The 14175-nt window shown below is 36.3% G+C and overlaps 1 protein-coding gene across 1 annotated transcript; it reads right to left on the reverse strand.

Annotated features, from left to right (window-relative positions):
- Positions 1 to 4044: 4044 nt before the first annotated feature.
- Positions 4045 to 14175, reverse strand: LOC110899124 (beta-amyrin 28-monooxygenase). Its single transcript, XM_022146002.2, has 4 exons — positions 13603 to 14175; positions 9670 to 10129; positions 4628 to 4815; positions 4045 to 4538 (listed from the first exon to the last, which is right to left on the reverse strand). The coding sequence occupies exons 1-4, from the start codon at positions 14149 to 14151 to the stop codon at positions 4245 to 4247; spliced, it is 1491 nt and encodes a 496-aa protein (XP_022001694.1). The 5' UTR covers positions 14152 to 14175; the 3' UTR covers positions 4045 to 4244.

The raw sequence follows: 14175 nt of genomic DNA on the forward strand, positions 1-14175 counted from the left end.
GTTTAACAAATGTCTAAGTCCGTTACACACGACCTAGGATATGTTGCACACACTTGTCGTAAGTATATAGAATCAATTAGGGTTTGCTAGTCTTTGATACTCAAGCAATGTGCTATGTGTGTTCACTGTGTACAGGATGATATGATGAGGATTGTTCCTATCTACAGCATCACACAATCATATATGATAACATATGGTAGCATGCTGTAATGCACAGAACATACAGAACATACAATAGGCTCTATGCACTAGTGTTTACAGGTAACTTGCTTTATACATCACTTTGTAAGGTTCTGATTCTACATAACGTATGCAATTCTGACAATCAACAACATTTAACACTTAAACAAAGCATAAGGCATGAGAGCTCGTCGCTATATCACAAGTAAGAAGGTCGAGCTAAGCATGATAAGCAAATTCGGACTTTGAAACATCTTATAAAAGTCGGGCATCAACAAACAATGAAAGTCGGATCATGCTCATGTGATTAAAAGTCGGACCATAGGGGGTTTGGGTAAAAAGTCGGACATGAGGGGGTTTCCTCATGAAACTCGGACCCCCTTCATGTGTTAAAGATCGGACAAGGTATCCAGTTACAAAACTCGGTCCCTTTTAATGCTTGAAGGTCGAACATGTGGATTAAGTTACAAAACTCGGACCCCTTGTGGTTTGCATAAGGGTCGGATCCATGATACACATAAAACTCGGACCATATGGGGCTTACAAGGTCGGACAATACTTGGGTTGAAACTCGGACCTATGTGTATGTTTAAAACTCGGACATGAAGCATTCCTTTAAGAACTTCGGACCTAGTTAACACCTTAATAAACCTCGGACATGATACACATTAGTAAACTCGGACTTACATGAAGAAAAGAAACTCGGACATCCTTTAACTAGCATGCAAAATTCGGACAACATGTATTTACATAACAAAACTCAGACTATGTTCATTCGCAAACCTCAGACAAACAATTAAACATACGATTGTTCCTGTTCCATGAGATCGCATCAGTTACGTTTATATTTCTCCTTTGATCGTGAAACCCTAATTACGTATATGCAGAATTCATAAATATTCAATCGATGATTACAAGCAATCATTATGTGAACAATCTTATCGGCTTACAACTAATCATTCATCATAACACAATAATCATAAATCAATTCAGTAAATTCAGATTCATCATATGAAGAACTAGGGTTTACAAGCATCAATCAATCAACAATCAATCACAAACAATGATTAAACAATTACCTTGATTCGATTCTAGATGGATTGGCAATCAAACTTGATGCAAAAGAACTTGTGAATCCAAGAATGATGAGAAGGTGGTTGTAGAGAGGATTAGGGAATGTGGGTGTACGTGTTTTGATTCTTGTGATGATTAGTGAAAGAGATTAGGGTTAAGTATGGTTTAATTTTCACTAATTACTCTATACACCCTGAATTACTATATTTTACACAAGTACACCATCTCATAACAATTTCACAATTCCACCACCAAGTTCACATATTTGACAAGTCTTTCACAATTAACACATAATCATGCACAATCACACAATACCGTTTCATTGCATCACACGTACACAATTCCAAAGCACTCAATTGTGCAAGAAAACAACTAAATAATAAATGAACGTGCAATAAATGCGAAATAGAAATCTTGGAAATTCGAGTTGTCACAGTCCGGGTGCGGAGATCCTTCACATCAAAACCAAACGGATCAAATTCTATTGAAACATTGTTGTCGGTGGTGAAACGTCGGACCGATATTAAGTTTTTAACGAGTTTTGGTGCAAAAAGGATGTTGTTTAATTTGAATTTTGGAAAAGGTGGTGAAAGGGTGTGATTTCCAATCGCATGAACCGGAATATTTTTGCCATCACCGACGATAATGTTTCGTGTATGCACTGTATTGAAACGAGAAGTGAGATTAGTAAGGTTATTAGTCATTATACCTGTGGCGCCCGTGTCCATATACCAATTTTGGTCCGGTGGATGAAGCGTAAATGCGTTGAATGCTTGATCAAGTTCGGTTGGAAGGTATGTGTGATCCGAAGCTGTGTAGGCCTGTTGAGGTCTTGGGCCGAGAATTCCTTGTTGTGGGTTTGAGGTCATGGGCCGAGGTTGAGCGGTTGTGGGATAAGGACACGGTGGGGCGGGCCAGAAGTAACCTGTTGGGTTGGGCCAGTGGCTGTTTTGGTTTGGGCTGGCAGTGGGTTGGTTCGACCAAGGATAATGTGTCCAGTGGGATACCGGATTGGTCCTGCCACGGCCTCGGCCACGCCCGCGGCCACGGCCTCGACTACCACGGTTAGAGGAATGAGCCGTTTGTGGAGAGGTGGTTATAGGCGTGTGGGTTTGTGGTTGAGGTGTGTGAGTGGAGGTGTGGAGGGCGGTGTCATTCGCGACGCGGTTTGCTTTGGTTGTTTCTTCAAGAATTAATTGAGAGCGCGCTTCGTAAAAAGTAGGAAACGGCTTGGTGTTTTGTAGGATGGCACCCACACTACCATATGCTTCTGTGAGACCGGAAAGCAGTTGGATGACCAGATTTCGTTCGGTGACGGGAGAACCGACGTTGGCCAATTGATCCGAGATAACCTTTACCTCTTGACAGTATGCCGACATGGTTTAGAAAGAGTCAAGACGGAGGTTTGCGAACTTCTTTTGTAATAACACGGCTCGAGTTGCTTGGTTGTCATGAAAGATGCTTTTCAAGGCAATCCAAGCGTAACATGCGGTGGAATCGGGTCGTATAATAGTGCTCAAAAGGTCATTAGAGATGGTGCCATAGATCCATTGAAGGACTATGGCATCCATACGATCCCAGACATCATCGGTTTCAGCCTTGGGTTTTTCATTGTCGGGTTTTTCTTTGTCAGCATCGGATGAGGCAGCAGCGGGAGTGTCTTTTTGACGGGGAGAAAGGTGATGAAGAACTTGGAATGCACGGCAGTGTATCTTGAATAATTCCGCCTAGGATGAGTATTGGCTAGTTTCCATCTCGAGGGTAATTGGAATGAAGGTTTTGATGTTCGAGACGGTGATAGCAGGGTGGGTTTTTGGGTCCATGGTGGCAGAGAAGGGTGGCTGGCCAGTGAGAAAAGAAACAGAACAGGGACAGAATCGACAGAATTAGGGAAGGAGGTGTGATACCATGTAAAAATATGAGAGAATATTTTCCGTGTCCCTTCATTCCATAACTCTCAACCAATATATAATGAATACAATGAATGGGTTTCCTATAATTATGTCCTATGATTTTGCTAATTTACAATCCCTGTAAATATACAATTTTGGGATATATATTGTGCCAACTGTCAAGCTATATTCTAATAAAGTGCACTGGCCTATATATGTTAATAGTCTTAACCATTTTTACAAATTTAAAACAGCGATTTGTGTACCAAAAACCTCTAAAAATATATACACACTCGACACATCAAAGTTTGTTCGGTCAAAAGGGCAGTTTAATGTTATCAACAAGTTAAAGACTACAAAGTCAAGTCAACAAAGACATTTGATATCATGATTCTGCTGGGAAATTATTGGGTTAAATTGTAGAATGGTGCTACGACACTCTCCTAGTGTCACAGACGCACATACGACACTCGGTAAGTGTTGCATGCAACAATGTGAAGGCTTACACATTGATAACATTTGGATTACCGATTGAAAATCCCTCAGTCAAGGATCCCACCGTGACAATCGCCTAAAAACCTGAGCATTGATAGGACTACCAACAAATTTTCAGCAAGCCATACGTGTCTTTCGATAATGGATCCGCTTCGACAAGAATATGCTTGGGTTTGGGTGGCAATAAAATCGGAAATCCTTTCCTCAATTACAGACGTATTACCTACGAAATCTCCATCGGCAATGAGTTCCCTTCAAAACCGACAAAATTTGGGCTGTTGTTGGTCTTTTGATTTAGTTTTATAGAGCCTGTCATAAACCCTTTCTTACACTTACTTGTTTAGTAATGGTTGTTTAACAGTTAACTATTTTAAATATTATCTATAAATATATTTTTAGTGTATGCATCACACAATACACATCAGTTTATAGAATAAAAACACACTGGAGTGGCTCATGGTTTTAAAAACCAAGCCACTAGCTAAATACATGAAACTCCAATACCAATACAAATACATAAACATATTTTATCTTATTATACATTACATAAACAAAAGTACAATGAAAGTACTTTGTTTTTATGGGGCAAATATGGCTAAAAACTTACGATTCTGTTTTATGAGGGATGAGCTTAATTGGAAACCTGTGAACTGGCCTTGGAAATGGGTCATTCACCACTTTCTCGTCTGGAATTAACCTCTCCCAATTGTATCTAGTGATTATGTTGTGCATAAAAACTAGAATTTTAGCCCGTGCATACTCGTTTCCTGGGCACATACGTGGACCACCACCAAACGGCACATACGTGTAAGGTGCAGGTCCAACTCCGTCAAATCTTGAGGGATCAAACTTTTCAGGATGCGGGAAGAATTCGTGGTTTCGGTGAGTGTAATGTAGCTATAAATACACAATGGAGAATGTGTTAGAAGAAAATGAATCATACAAGTTAAAAGTTTGATAATTGTTTAAACATATGGTTTAATTACCTTCCATCCTTTAGGGATTTTGAAACCAGCAAATGTGAAATCGGTTTTCGCGACGCGAAATGCGCCAATTGTTGGTGGACGCATTCTTAGTACTTCACACGCGACGTTCCATGAGTACTTCATCTTGTGTAGGTCGTCCCAGTTTAATAGTTCACCTGATGGTTTCGCTTTTGCTACCTCCCTTTGCTCTTTTTTTTTGTTTGATGAAACAACAATGAACACTTAGTTAGTTGAAGGAGGTGTTAATGATTATGTGATGTGATACTGAAAAATAAAACTTAAAAAAACGGATAAATAAATAATTAGTAAGACTTTAACCAAACATGTATTATAACATCGGCAATGCATGCCCATGGACTTCATGTGGAGTTTGTGCCAAGGGTGTAGCATGTTGCACCTATTAAAAGGGGGAGGCTTGTTTTAACCTTCTTCGACATAGAAATTTGAGGACTTTCAGCAATGGCACCATTTGTCGAGGAAGATACCAACTAGTAATCAACTGGTTCCGTAGGGAAACCAAACATGGATAAAACCTTCACCTTTGGATATTTAGTGAAGGGTCACCAACCAAATTTCACCGGCAGTACAAAAGAGGTGGACCCTTTCTCACAATTAGGGTGTAACCAACTGAGTCGAACATGAGCTCGTTAAACTTATGAGAGCTTATAAAGCTCAAACTTGGCCCGTTTAATGTTTAATTCATGAGAATTCGGCTTGGGTTCGACTAGTTTAGTATTTATTAAGTAACTTATATATATGTGTGTGTGTATAGAAAAAGTGTAACGCACAATAGTGCTTATCGTACGAGCGTACGCGATTGTGAAATTGCATGTTATAAAAAAACGTTGATGAAATCGCATGTTGGAAAGTTTGATGAAATTGCATGGTAAGGAATTCAAATTCGCATGTTGTTTTGTCTGACAAAATCGCATGTTGAAGATTGAATTCGCACGAGATCGTACGACTAGGATGATCGCGTACGTAATGTAGGATAAGAGCTCTTATACGTTAACCGGCCTATATATATATATATATATATATATATATATATATATATATATATATATATATATATATTATATATATATATATATATATAGGGAGAAGATCATGCGAGAACCACCTCTTATTGTGAGAACCGCGAGAACCAATGTGAACACACCAAAAATGCCTAAAAATAGCTAAAAATCACATAAAAAATTTTTTTTTGATTTTTTTAATATTTTTAGGTTAAAATCGCTACTTTTCGAAGCAAAAAAAAAAAAAAAAAAATTTTTTAATTTTTTTTTTTTAAAAAAAAAAAATTTTTTTTTTTTGGCTTCGAAAAGTAGCGATTTTAACCTAAAAAATATTAAAAAAATCAAAAAAAAATTTTTAGATTTTTTTTTGATTTTTTTAGATTTTTTTAGATTTTTTTAGATTTTTTTAGGTTTTTTGGGGGTTTAGTTTTTAGCATTTTAGCTTGGGTGGGGGGGGTTTAGGTTTTTGGGGGGTGGGGGAGGGGGGTTTAGGTTTTTGGGGGGGGGGGGGTTAGGTTTTTTTTAGGTTTTTTTAGGTTTTTTTTAGCTTGGGGGGGGGGGTTTAGGTTTTTGGGGGGGGGGGTTAGGTTTTTTTTTGGGGGGGGGGGGTTTAGGTTTTGGGGGGGGGGGTGGGGGTTAGGTTTTTTTTAGGTTTTTTTAGCTTGGGGGGGGTTAGGTTTTGGGGGGGGGGTTAGGTTTTGGGGGGGGGGTTAGGTTTTTTTTGGGTGGGGGGGGGGGTGGGGGGTTTAGGTTTTTGGGGGGGGGGGGGTTGGGGGTTAGGTTTTTTTTAGGTTTTTTAGCTATTTTAGGTTGTGTTCACATTGGTTCTCAAGGTTCTCACAATAAGGGTGGTTCTCGCATGAGCTCCTCCCTATATATATATATATATATATATATATATATATATATATATAGGACAAAGATCCGTTAGGAACCACCCTTTATTGCGAGAACCGCGAGAACTAGTGTGAACACAAACAGTAATACCTAAAAAAATCTAAAAAACACCCAAAAATTTTTTTTTTATTTTTTTACTATTTTTTATATAAAATCGCTACTTTTAGTATTAAAAAAAAAAATTTATTTTTTAATTTTTTTTTTTTAAAAAAAAACTTTTTTTTTTGCTACTAAAAGTAGCGATTTGAACATAAAAAATAGTAAAAAAATAAAAAAAAAATTTTAGATTTTTTTTGATTTTTTTTTTGATTTTTTTAGATTTTTTAGGTTTTTTGTGGGGTTTAGTTTTTAGCATTTTAGCTTGGGGGGGGTTTAGGTTTTTGGGGGGTGGGGGAGGGGGGTTTAGGTTTTTGGGGGGTGGGGGGGGTTAGGTTTTTTTTAGGTTTTTTAAGGGTTTTAGTTTTTAGCATTTAGCTTGGGGGGGGGGGGGTTAGGTTTTTTTTTTTTGGGGGGGGGGGGGTTTAGGTTTTTGGGGGGGTGGGGGTTAGGTTTTTTTAGGGTTTTTTTAGGTTTTTTTAGCTATTTTAGCTTGTGTTCACATTGGTTCTCGCGGTTCTCGCAATAAAAGTGGTTCTCGCATGAACCTTACCCTATATATATATATATATATATATATATATATATATATATATATATATAGATATATAGGGCCGTTAGAATGAGAACCACCTCGAGTTGTAACGACCGCGAGAACCACACCGTACGGGGCGAGGTGGACCAAATTTTTTTTTTTCAAAAACGTAGATGCATGTATTATAAACACATTCGTAAAAAAAAAAATTAAAAAAATGCCGTGCGTGTAGTTTTTTACACCACAACCTTGTGGTGTAAAAAACTACACGCACGGCATTTTTTAAAATTTTTTTTACGAATGTGTTTATAATACATGCATCTACGTTTTTGAAAAAAAAAATTGGTCCACCTCGCCCCGGATCAAGTAGTTCTCGCGGTTCTTACAACTCGAGGTGGTTCTCATTCTAGCGGCCCCCTATATCTCGCGGTCGTTACAACTCGAGGTGGTTCTCATTTTAGCGGTTCCCTATATATATATATATATATGCACACCCATACTTTTTTATTATACATAACATAATATATATTATTTTTGTATCATAACATTATATATTAATAATTGTTATAAAATATGCAATGTGTTAAAAAGTTATGTTTATAAAGCTCAAGCTAGGTTGGGCTTGACTTTTTTATTACCTATTAACTAATTTAAATTATATATAACATGAATACATGCTATTTAGTTAGTTTTATATAATTTATATAAATAAATAGAGTAAATTGTGTTTTTGAGTCCTTGTATTTTAGTGGTTCTTCTCACCCGAGTACAAAATTAAAAATTTTAACTTCCCGAGTACCTGATTTTTCAATTTATAACTATTTGAACTTAAATTTGTAAGGTCGTTGGCCAAGTATGTTAGCTTTTTGCGAAAAGACTAAAATTAACCTATGTATTAAAAATAATAATTAAACAAAAGAGTTAACTTCCATTTTGCTCCCTTTGATTTGGTCATTTTAACGATTTTGCCCAATAGTTTTAAAATAGTCATTTTCCTCTCTGATTTTTCTAACTTATCATCATTTTGCTCCCCGCCTCTAACTCCATCCAAAAAATCCATTAACTAGAAGGGTATTTTGGTAATTTTATAGATAAAAGCAAGGGTATGTAAGTCTTTTAACCTAAATAAACCTATAACTTGTTTATTTACATGTATATAAGTAATTCTTTTCCGATCCCCCATCTTTCCAACCACTCTTTCTACTGGCCACCATCATCCACCACCACCTGCCGACCATGACTACCGCGACTTTTAACTAAACGTTTTAATTAAGTTAGAGCCAGGGAGTAAACTACCGAAATACCCCTACTTTAATTGAACGTTTTAACTGAGTTAGATCCAGGGAGCAAACTGGCGACAAACTCGAAAGATCAGAGATGAAAATGACTATTTTTAATCTATTAGAGCAAAACCGTTAAAATGACCAAATCACAGAAAGAAAAACGAAAGTTAACTCTAAACAAAATCTATATATGCTCCCTTTCTCTCCTCTACACATACACAAATTTTCTCTATATTCTTCGACGCCCTTCTCTCTTTAACTACTCCACCACCCTACACCATCACAACCACCACCATCACATCTTTCTCTCTGTGTTTTCTATACCCTTAATCGTTGGTTTCAAACCAAATTTAAACATATTTTTAACCTTTGGTGGATCCTTCTCGAACTTGTTGACTTGACAGCAAATGGCGGAGATCATCGATTGAGATTGAGATTGGTGGTCAATTGTTAGCAGATCTGCTGAGCCTCAAACTTCACATCATCAAGGTGGCGATTGAAAGGTGATTTTGGATTGTTGGGCTTGAGTAAAGCGAATAGGTGTTTTAAAGCAGTACAAGCAGCATTAGTAAAGTGGTTGTGTGGAGGTGGTTGTGCAGTGGTGGTAGGTGCGGTGGTGGGAGGTGGAGGTGTGGTTGTGGTGGTGAAGAATGAGAGTAGAGAGAGAAGGTGGTTCGTATGTGTGAGAGTGAATGCGTGTGTATATTTATAAACTAGGTTAGAGCCCGCGAGCTTCACGGGTAAAAGTATTTGAATGTACTATATGCATTAAAGGGTTGTGCATAGGTGAAGAATGATTGAAATACCATTGTACTTAACTGAGTTGGTTAATGGCGTTACAAATTTAGACTTAGATAGTTACAAACTGGAAAAAAAAGTACTCGTTAAAAATTTTGATTTTGGACTCAGTTAGTTAAAATCATCAAAACGCACACAGAGACTCAAAAAGGAATATACTCAATAAAATAAATAAGCAAATATGTGTTTAATATATTAAATAAAAATATATTAATTCAAACCTCGTTTAGGCTAGAGCTCGATAAGTGAAGTTCAAGTTAAAGCTCCAACTCATTTATTAAACATATTTATACTTAAGCTCGAGCTCGGATTCATGTTCAAGTGACTTAATCCGAGCTTTTAGCAAACTGATCTTTAGTAACTCACTGACAGTTTTGCTCATTTACGTGTAGAGTTGTATACTTATAACTTTACCTTTTAGAACCTGTTGGTAGACATCTGGGTAGTCAACAAGCGTCATCATAATAAACACGATGGTCGTGTTGACGGTGTCATAGCCACCGATGAGCAATCCTAGTAAGTTACTGGATAGGTCACCTTCGGTCATCGAAACATTGTTCTTGTCCTGGTTGTGTTTATCTACCTCAACAATCATGTGAGAAAGCAAATTTTGTGACGGATCGGCAGTTCCGTCAGCAAGATCTTTCCTCCTTCGTGCAATTATGTCATTAATGACTTCGCAAATCCTTGCCGCCGCCTTGACACCACGGTTAAACCTTGTTCCTGGTATGTTGATCGGAACCGATATGATTCCGCTAACCACTTCCACGAACGAAACCGCAAGCTTCTCCAACTCCACCGGATCACGCACTCCAAATAGCAACTTTACAGCTAATGAAAATGTGTATTTTGCGACGAGTGGACAAACCTCAACCTAGATTAGTTACCAATATGTGTCAGTAATAATATTATACAGACTAAAATAATGCAATTAGGTCTCTAGAACCATATGTTGACTGAAATAATTGATATTTAACTGGCTCACTAAAACCCTATGGTGACTCAAATGATTTAAAGATTCAAGGTTGGTTTTCCTCCCTTAGATTTGGTCATATGAACTAAGTTGAATCTAAAATAACATATGTGTTTCGACTAGACTACCCATATCAAAGCCATCAAAAATGAGTGTGGGGTGGGATTTTTTTAAATTGTTTTTAATTTACTTTTTAAACTAGCTTATAATCATGTGTATTAAACGTGTTAAATGAAATATAATGTAAATTGTTATTGTTAATATATACAATCATCAACATATGTTTTTATAAATGAATTTTGATGTGATAACTAAAATATTTGTTAACTTTTAAAACATTTTTATTTCAACTGATATTAATTTTTTATATAACTGATAAATGTTAATTAACTGAAACGTACACTATTCTTTTAGGACAGTTAAGCTAGCTTAAATTGCAATTACAAATTTATAAATACATATAAAAAGGGAAAAGATCAAATAGGAAGTTAATTTTCGCTAGGAAGGATAGGAAGCCATAGGATTATGACATGTGGCAAATTTTAAAATAAAGAGAAAGGGTATTTTAGTCAATCCAACTCCTTCTTCTTCCTTTTTCAAAACCCAGTAAATTCAAAAACCCACCATTTTCAAAACCCACCATCTTCAACTATTTCTTCACTTTCTATCTCAATAATCACTACATTATAGTGCGATTTTCATCACCAATCAATGATTCAGAACCCGATCAACGTGTTCTTTAGCTTTTTTTGAAGAAAACCCAGTTTAATTTCATAAAAAAATCTCGTTTTTTCCGGTGATTTTGGAGATAATCACTCGATTCGTTCGATTCGAGCGTTGATAAGTGTTTCTATCATTCAAAATTTGTCAATTGATGAAGAAATCGGCTTCGATCCATGTAAGAAATTCTTTAATTTCATTTTCATGATCTGGGTTTTTGATTTAGTCATTGCGTTTTACAATCTTTGCGGGGGTCCGGGGGCGGCAGCCCCCGGTAGCGGGGTCCCAGGGGCGGCAGCCCCTGGCGGGGTCCAAGGGGCAGATTTTTCGAAATAAAGTTACTATTCATCACATCTCGAAAACAATATATATATAATATAATATAATTATTTTTCGAAATTGATAAGTAAAGTCAGATTTTATAACAATGCATAATAAATTTCGTATTAAATTTAATTCATTAATGATATGATATTTATCCATGTAGAAATAGCCCAGTAATGTTAACGAGTTAGATAGAGTTTAGGGTATAAGGAAGTCAGGGATTCAATACTCATGATGTGCAAATTTAGTCGTTAAGAAAAATAACAAGTATCTATCAATAAATTTATATGAAATATATAAATATATATATTCTTGTAATGTCATTGTTACTTTCGTTGAAGAAAATAACAAGTATCTATCAATAAATTTATATGAAATATATAAATATATATTCTTGTAGGGTTCGGATATAATAGTAAGTTTATTTGAGTAGCAAGGCTAGGAAATGATCTTGATCATCCATTTACTTAATCAAAGGCTAAGATTAAATGAGTGAAATTGAAATAAAAAAAGGAGGCGCGTGGGTTTGTTCAGGGACATTCTAGTCTAGTCAAGTCAAGACAATAGTTTCTCTCCCCTCCAATCCCCCCCCCCCCATTTTTTAAACATTAATAACTCTTTCATACGACATTATTTTTTTATAAAAATTGCACCAAAAAAACGAGCGTTTTTTTATCTTTAAAACGAGTATACTATTGCTACATTTTCGAATTTTTTTTTTGAAAACCCAGTTGCGTAAAACGCAATGGAAAAAAACCTAGTTGCGTAAAACGCAATAGAAAAAAAAACCTAAAAAATGACATTTTTCTAAAACGCAATGCACAAAAAACACAAAGAAATGTCTTATTTGTAAAACGCAATTTCCGGAAAACATAAAGATATGTCTTATTTCTAAAACGCAATAGCTTAAAAACACAAAAGAAAATGTACTTTCTAAAACGCAATGGACTGAAAACACATAAAAATGTGTTTTACCTAAAACGCAATGCAACAAAAACACAAATAAATGACTTATTTCTAAAACGCAATGGCCAGAAAACACTTAAAAATGTCTCCTTTCTAAAACGCAATGGCTTAAAAAAACAAAAGAAATTGTTCTCTATAAAACGCAATGCACCAAAAACACAAAGAAATGTCTTACTTATAAAACGCAATGGCCAGAAAACACTTAAAAATGTCTCCTTTCTAAAACGCAATGGCATAAAAAAACAAAAGAAAGTGTTCTCTATAAAACGCAATGCACAAAAAACACAAAGAAATGTCATATTTCTAAAATGCAATGGCCAGAAAACACTTAAAAATGTCTCCTTTCTAAAACACAATGGCCTAAAAACACCAAAGAAAGTGTTCTCTATAAAACGCAATTCACAAAAAACACAAAGAAATGTCATATTTATAAAACGCAATGGCCAGAAAAACTGTCTACGAATGCAGTTTTCCAGAGGCAATTTACAGACAATTAAATTTTCTGATGCATTTTTATTAAAGCTGTTTAATCGGAAAAATTAAAATTTCCGAGCCAGGGGCTCTGCCCCTTGGACCCTGCTACTAGGGGCACTGTCCCCGGACCCCCGCCAAGATTGTAAAACGCAACGACTAAATCAAAAACCCAGATCGTAAAACTGAAATTAAAAAATTTCTTACATGGATCAAAGCCGATTCCTTTAACGATTGACGAAATTTGAATGATAGAAACACTTATCAGCGATCGAATCGAACAGATCGAGTGATTATCTTCAAAATCATGAGAAAAAACGAGATTTTGTATGAAATTAAACTGGTTTTTCTTCAAAAAAGCTGAAGAACACGTTGATCGGGTGTTTGAATCATTGATTGTCGACGAAAATCGCACTATAATACAGTGATTATTGAGATAGAAAGTGAAAAAAAGGTTGAAGATGGTGGGTTTTGAAAATGGTAGGTTTTGAAGTTACTGGAGAGAAATTCTTTATTTTAAATGTTGCCACATATCATAATCCTATTGCTTCCTACACTTTCTAGCCAAAATAAATTTCTCATTTGATCTTCACCATATTCTTGTAAAGTCATTGTTACTTAATGCCTAGCAGAGAAAAAGGGAAAACTCAAGCTGAGAAGGCCTTGAATCACGTCATGTCGCCTATTATTTTTATTTATTAGATACTATAGATATAGAAGTATAGTTGTTTTGAATATATTACACAAAAAGCACAAATTATTTTTATGGACTCAACTAATTAATATGACCAGAACTCAGAACTCAGAGACGAAAACAAGTCACTAAAACTCTATTGGCGAAATAATTGATATGTAACTAAAACCATATACTTATTAAGTCACAAGTCGCTAACCTGATCACGGCCAATCCAGTAATCCTGAAATTGTTGTTTCAACTCCGAATCCATACCCGCGACATAATTCTTAACCGCGTGCGGTCTCAAGAACGGCGGCAACAACTGGCGTACATTGGCGGATTCAGTGGTAACAGACCTGTCGTGAGATTTCTTGATAATACTCTTCACGGAACTCGGCCACCATGCTTCAACAAGCTTATTTTCATTAGCGAACAAGAACTTATTCCCCTCTGGGCCGCACAAAAATACCATTTTTTCACCAAGAATCGATGTTTTGAAAACATCCCCGTATAGTTTTCTTCTTTGCATGACAAACTTCTCGTTGGTGCCACTGCGGAGCTGTTTGAAGTAATCTATGTTTTCTCCTATCAGGAGTGGCCAGCCATAGCTTCCGGGAATGGTTGTTTTTTGGGAGAAAAGATGGCGCAGAATGAAGAGGGCGATGATGGGCAAAAGTGTTGAAGAAAGTAGGAATAGGGTGTCCATTGTTGAGGAAGAATAGATGGGGGTGTTTGTGGCTCTTGGTTGGTGAGTTTGTGTCTGCATTAGTTGGATGAGTGTGTGTATATA

Source organism: Helianthus annuus, chromosome 13, assembly GCF_002127325.2.
Source record: "Helianthus annuus cultivar XRQ/B chromosome 13, HanXRQr2.0-SUNRISE, whole genome shotgun sequence".
In the NCBI taxonomy this organism is placed as follows: Eukaryota; Viridiplantae; Streptophyta; class Magnoliopsida; order Asterales; family Asteraceae; genus Helianthus; species Helianthus annuus.

What these genes read in the sequence shown, in the direction of transcription:
- LOC110899124 (XM_022146002.2), bottom strand. Translation starts at nt 14,151, where the DNA reads ATGCAGACACAAACTCACCAACCAAGAGCCACAAACACCCCCATCTAT. An exon ending in ACTGGATTGGCCGTGATCAG is followed by an intron (nt 10,130 to 13,602) that starts GTTAGCGACTTG and finishes TAACTAATCTAG; the next exon opens with GTTGAGGTTTGTCCACTCGT. An exon ending in AAATCCCTAAAGGATGGAAG is followed by an intron (nt 4,539 to 4,627) that starts GTAATTAAACCA and finishes GTGTATTTATAG; the next exon opens with CTACATTACACTCACCGAAA.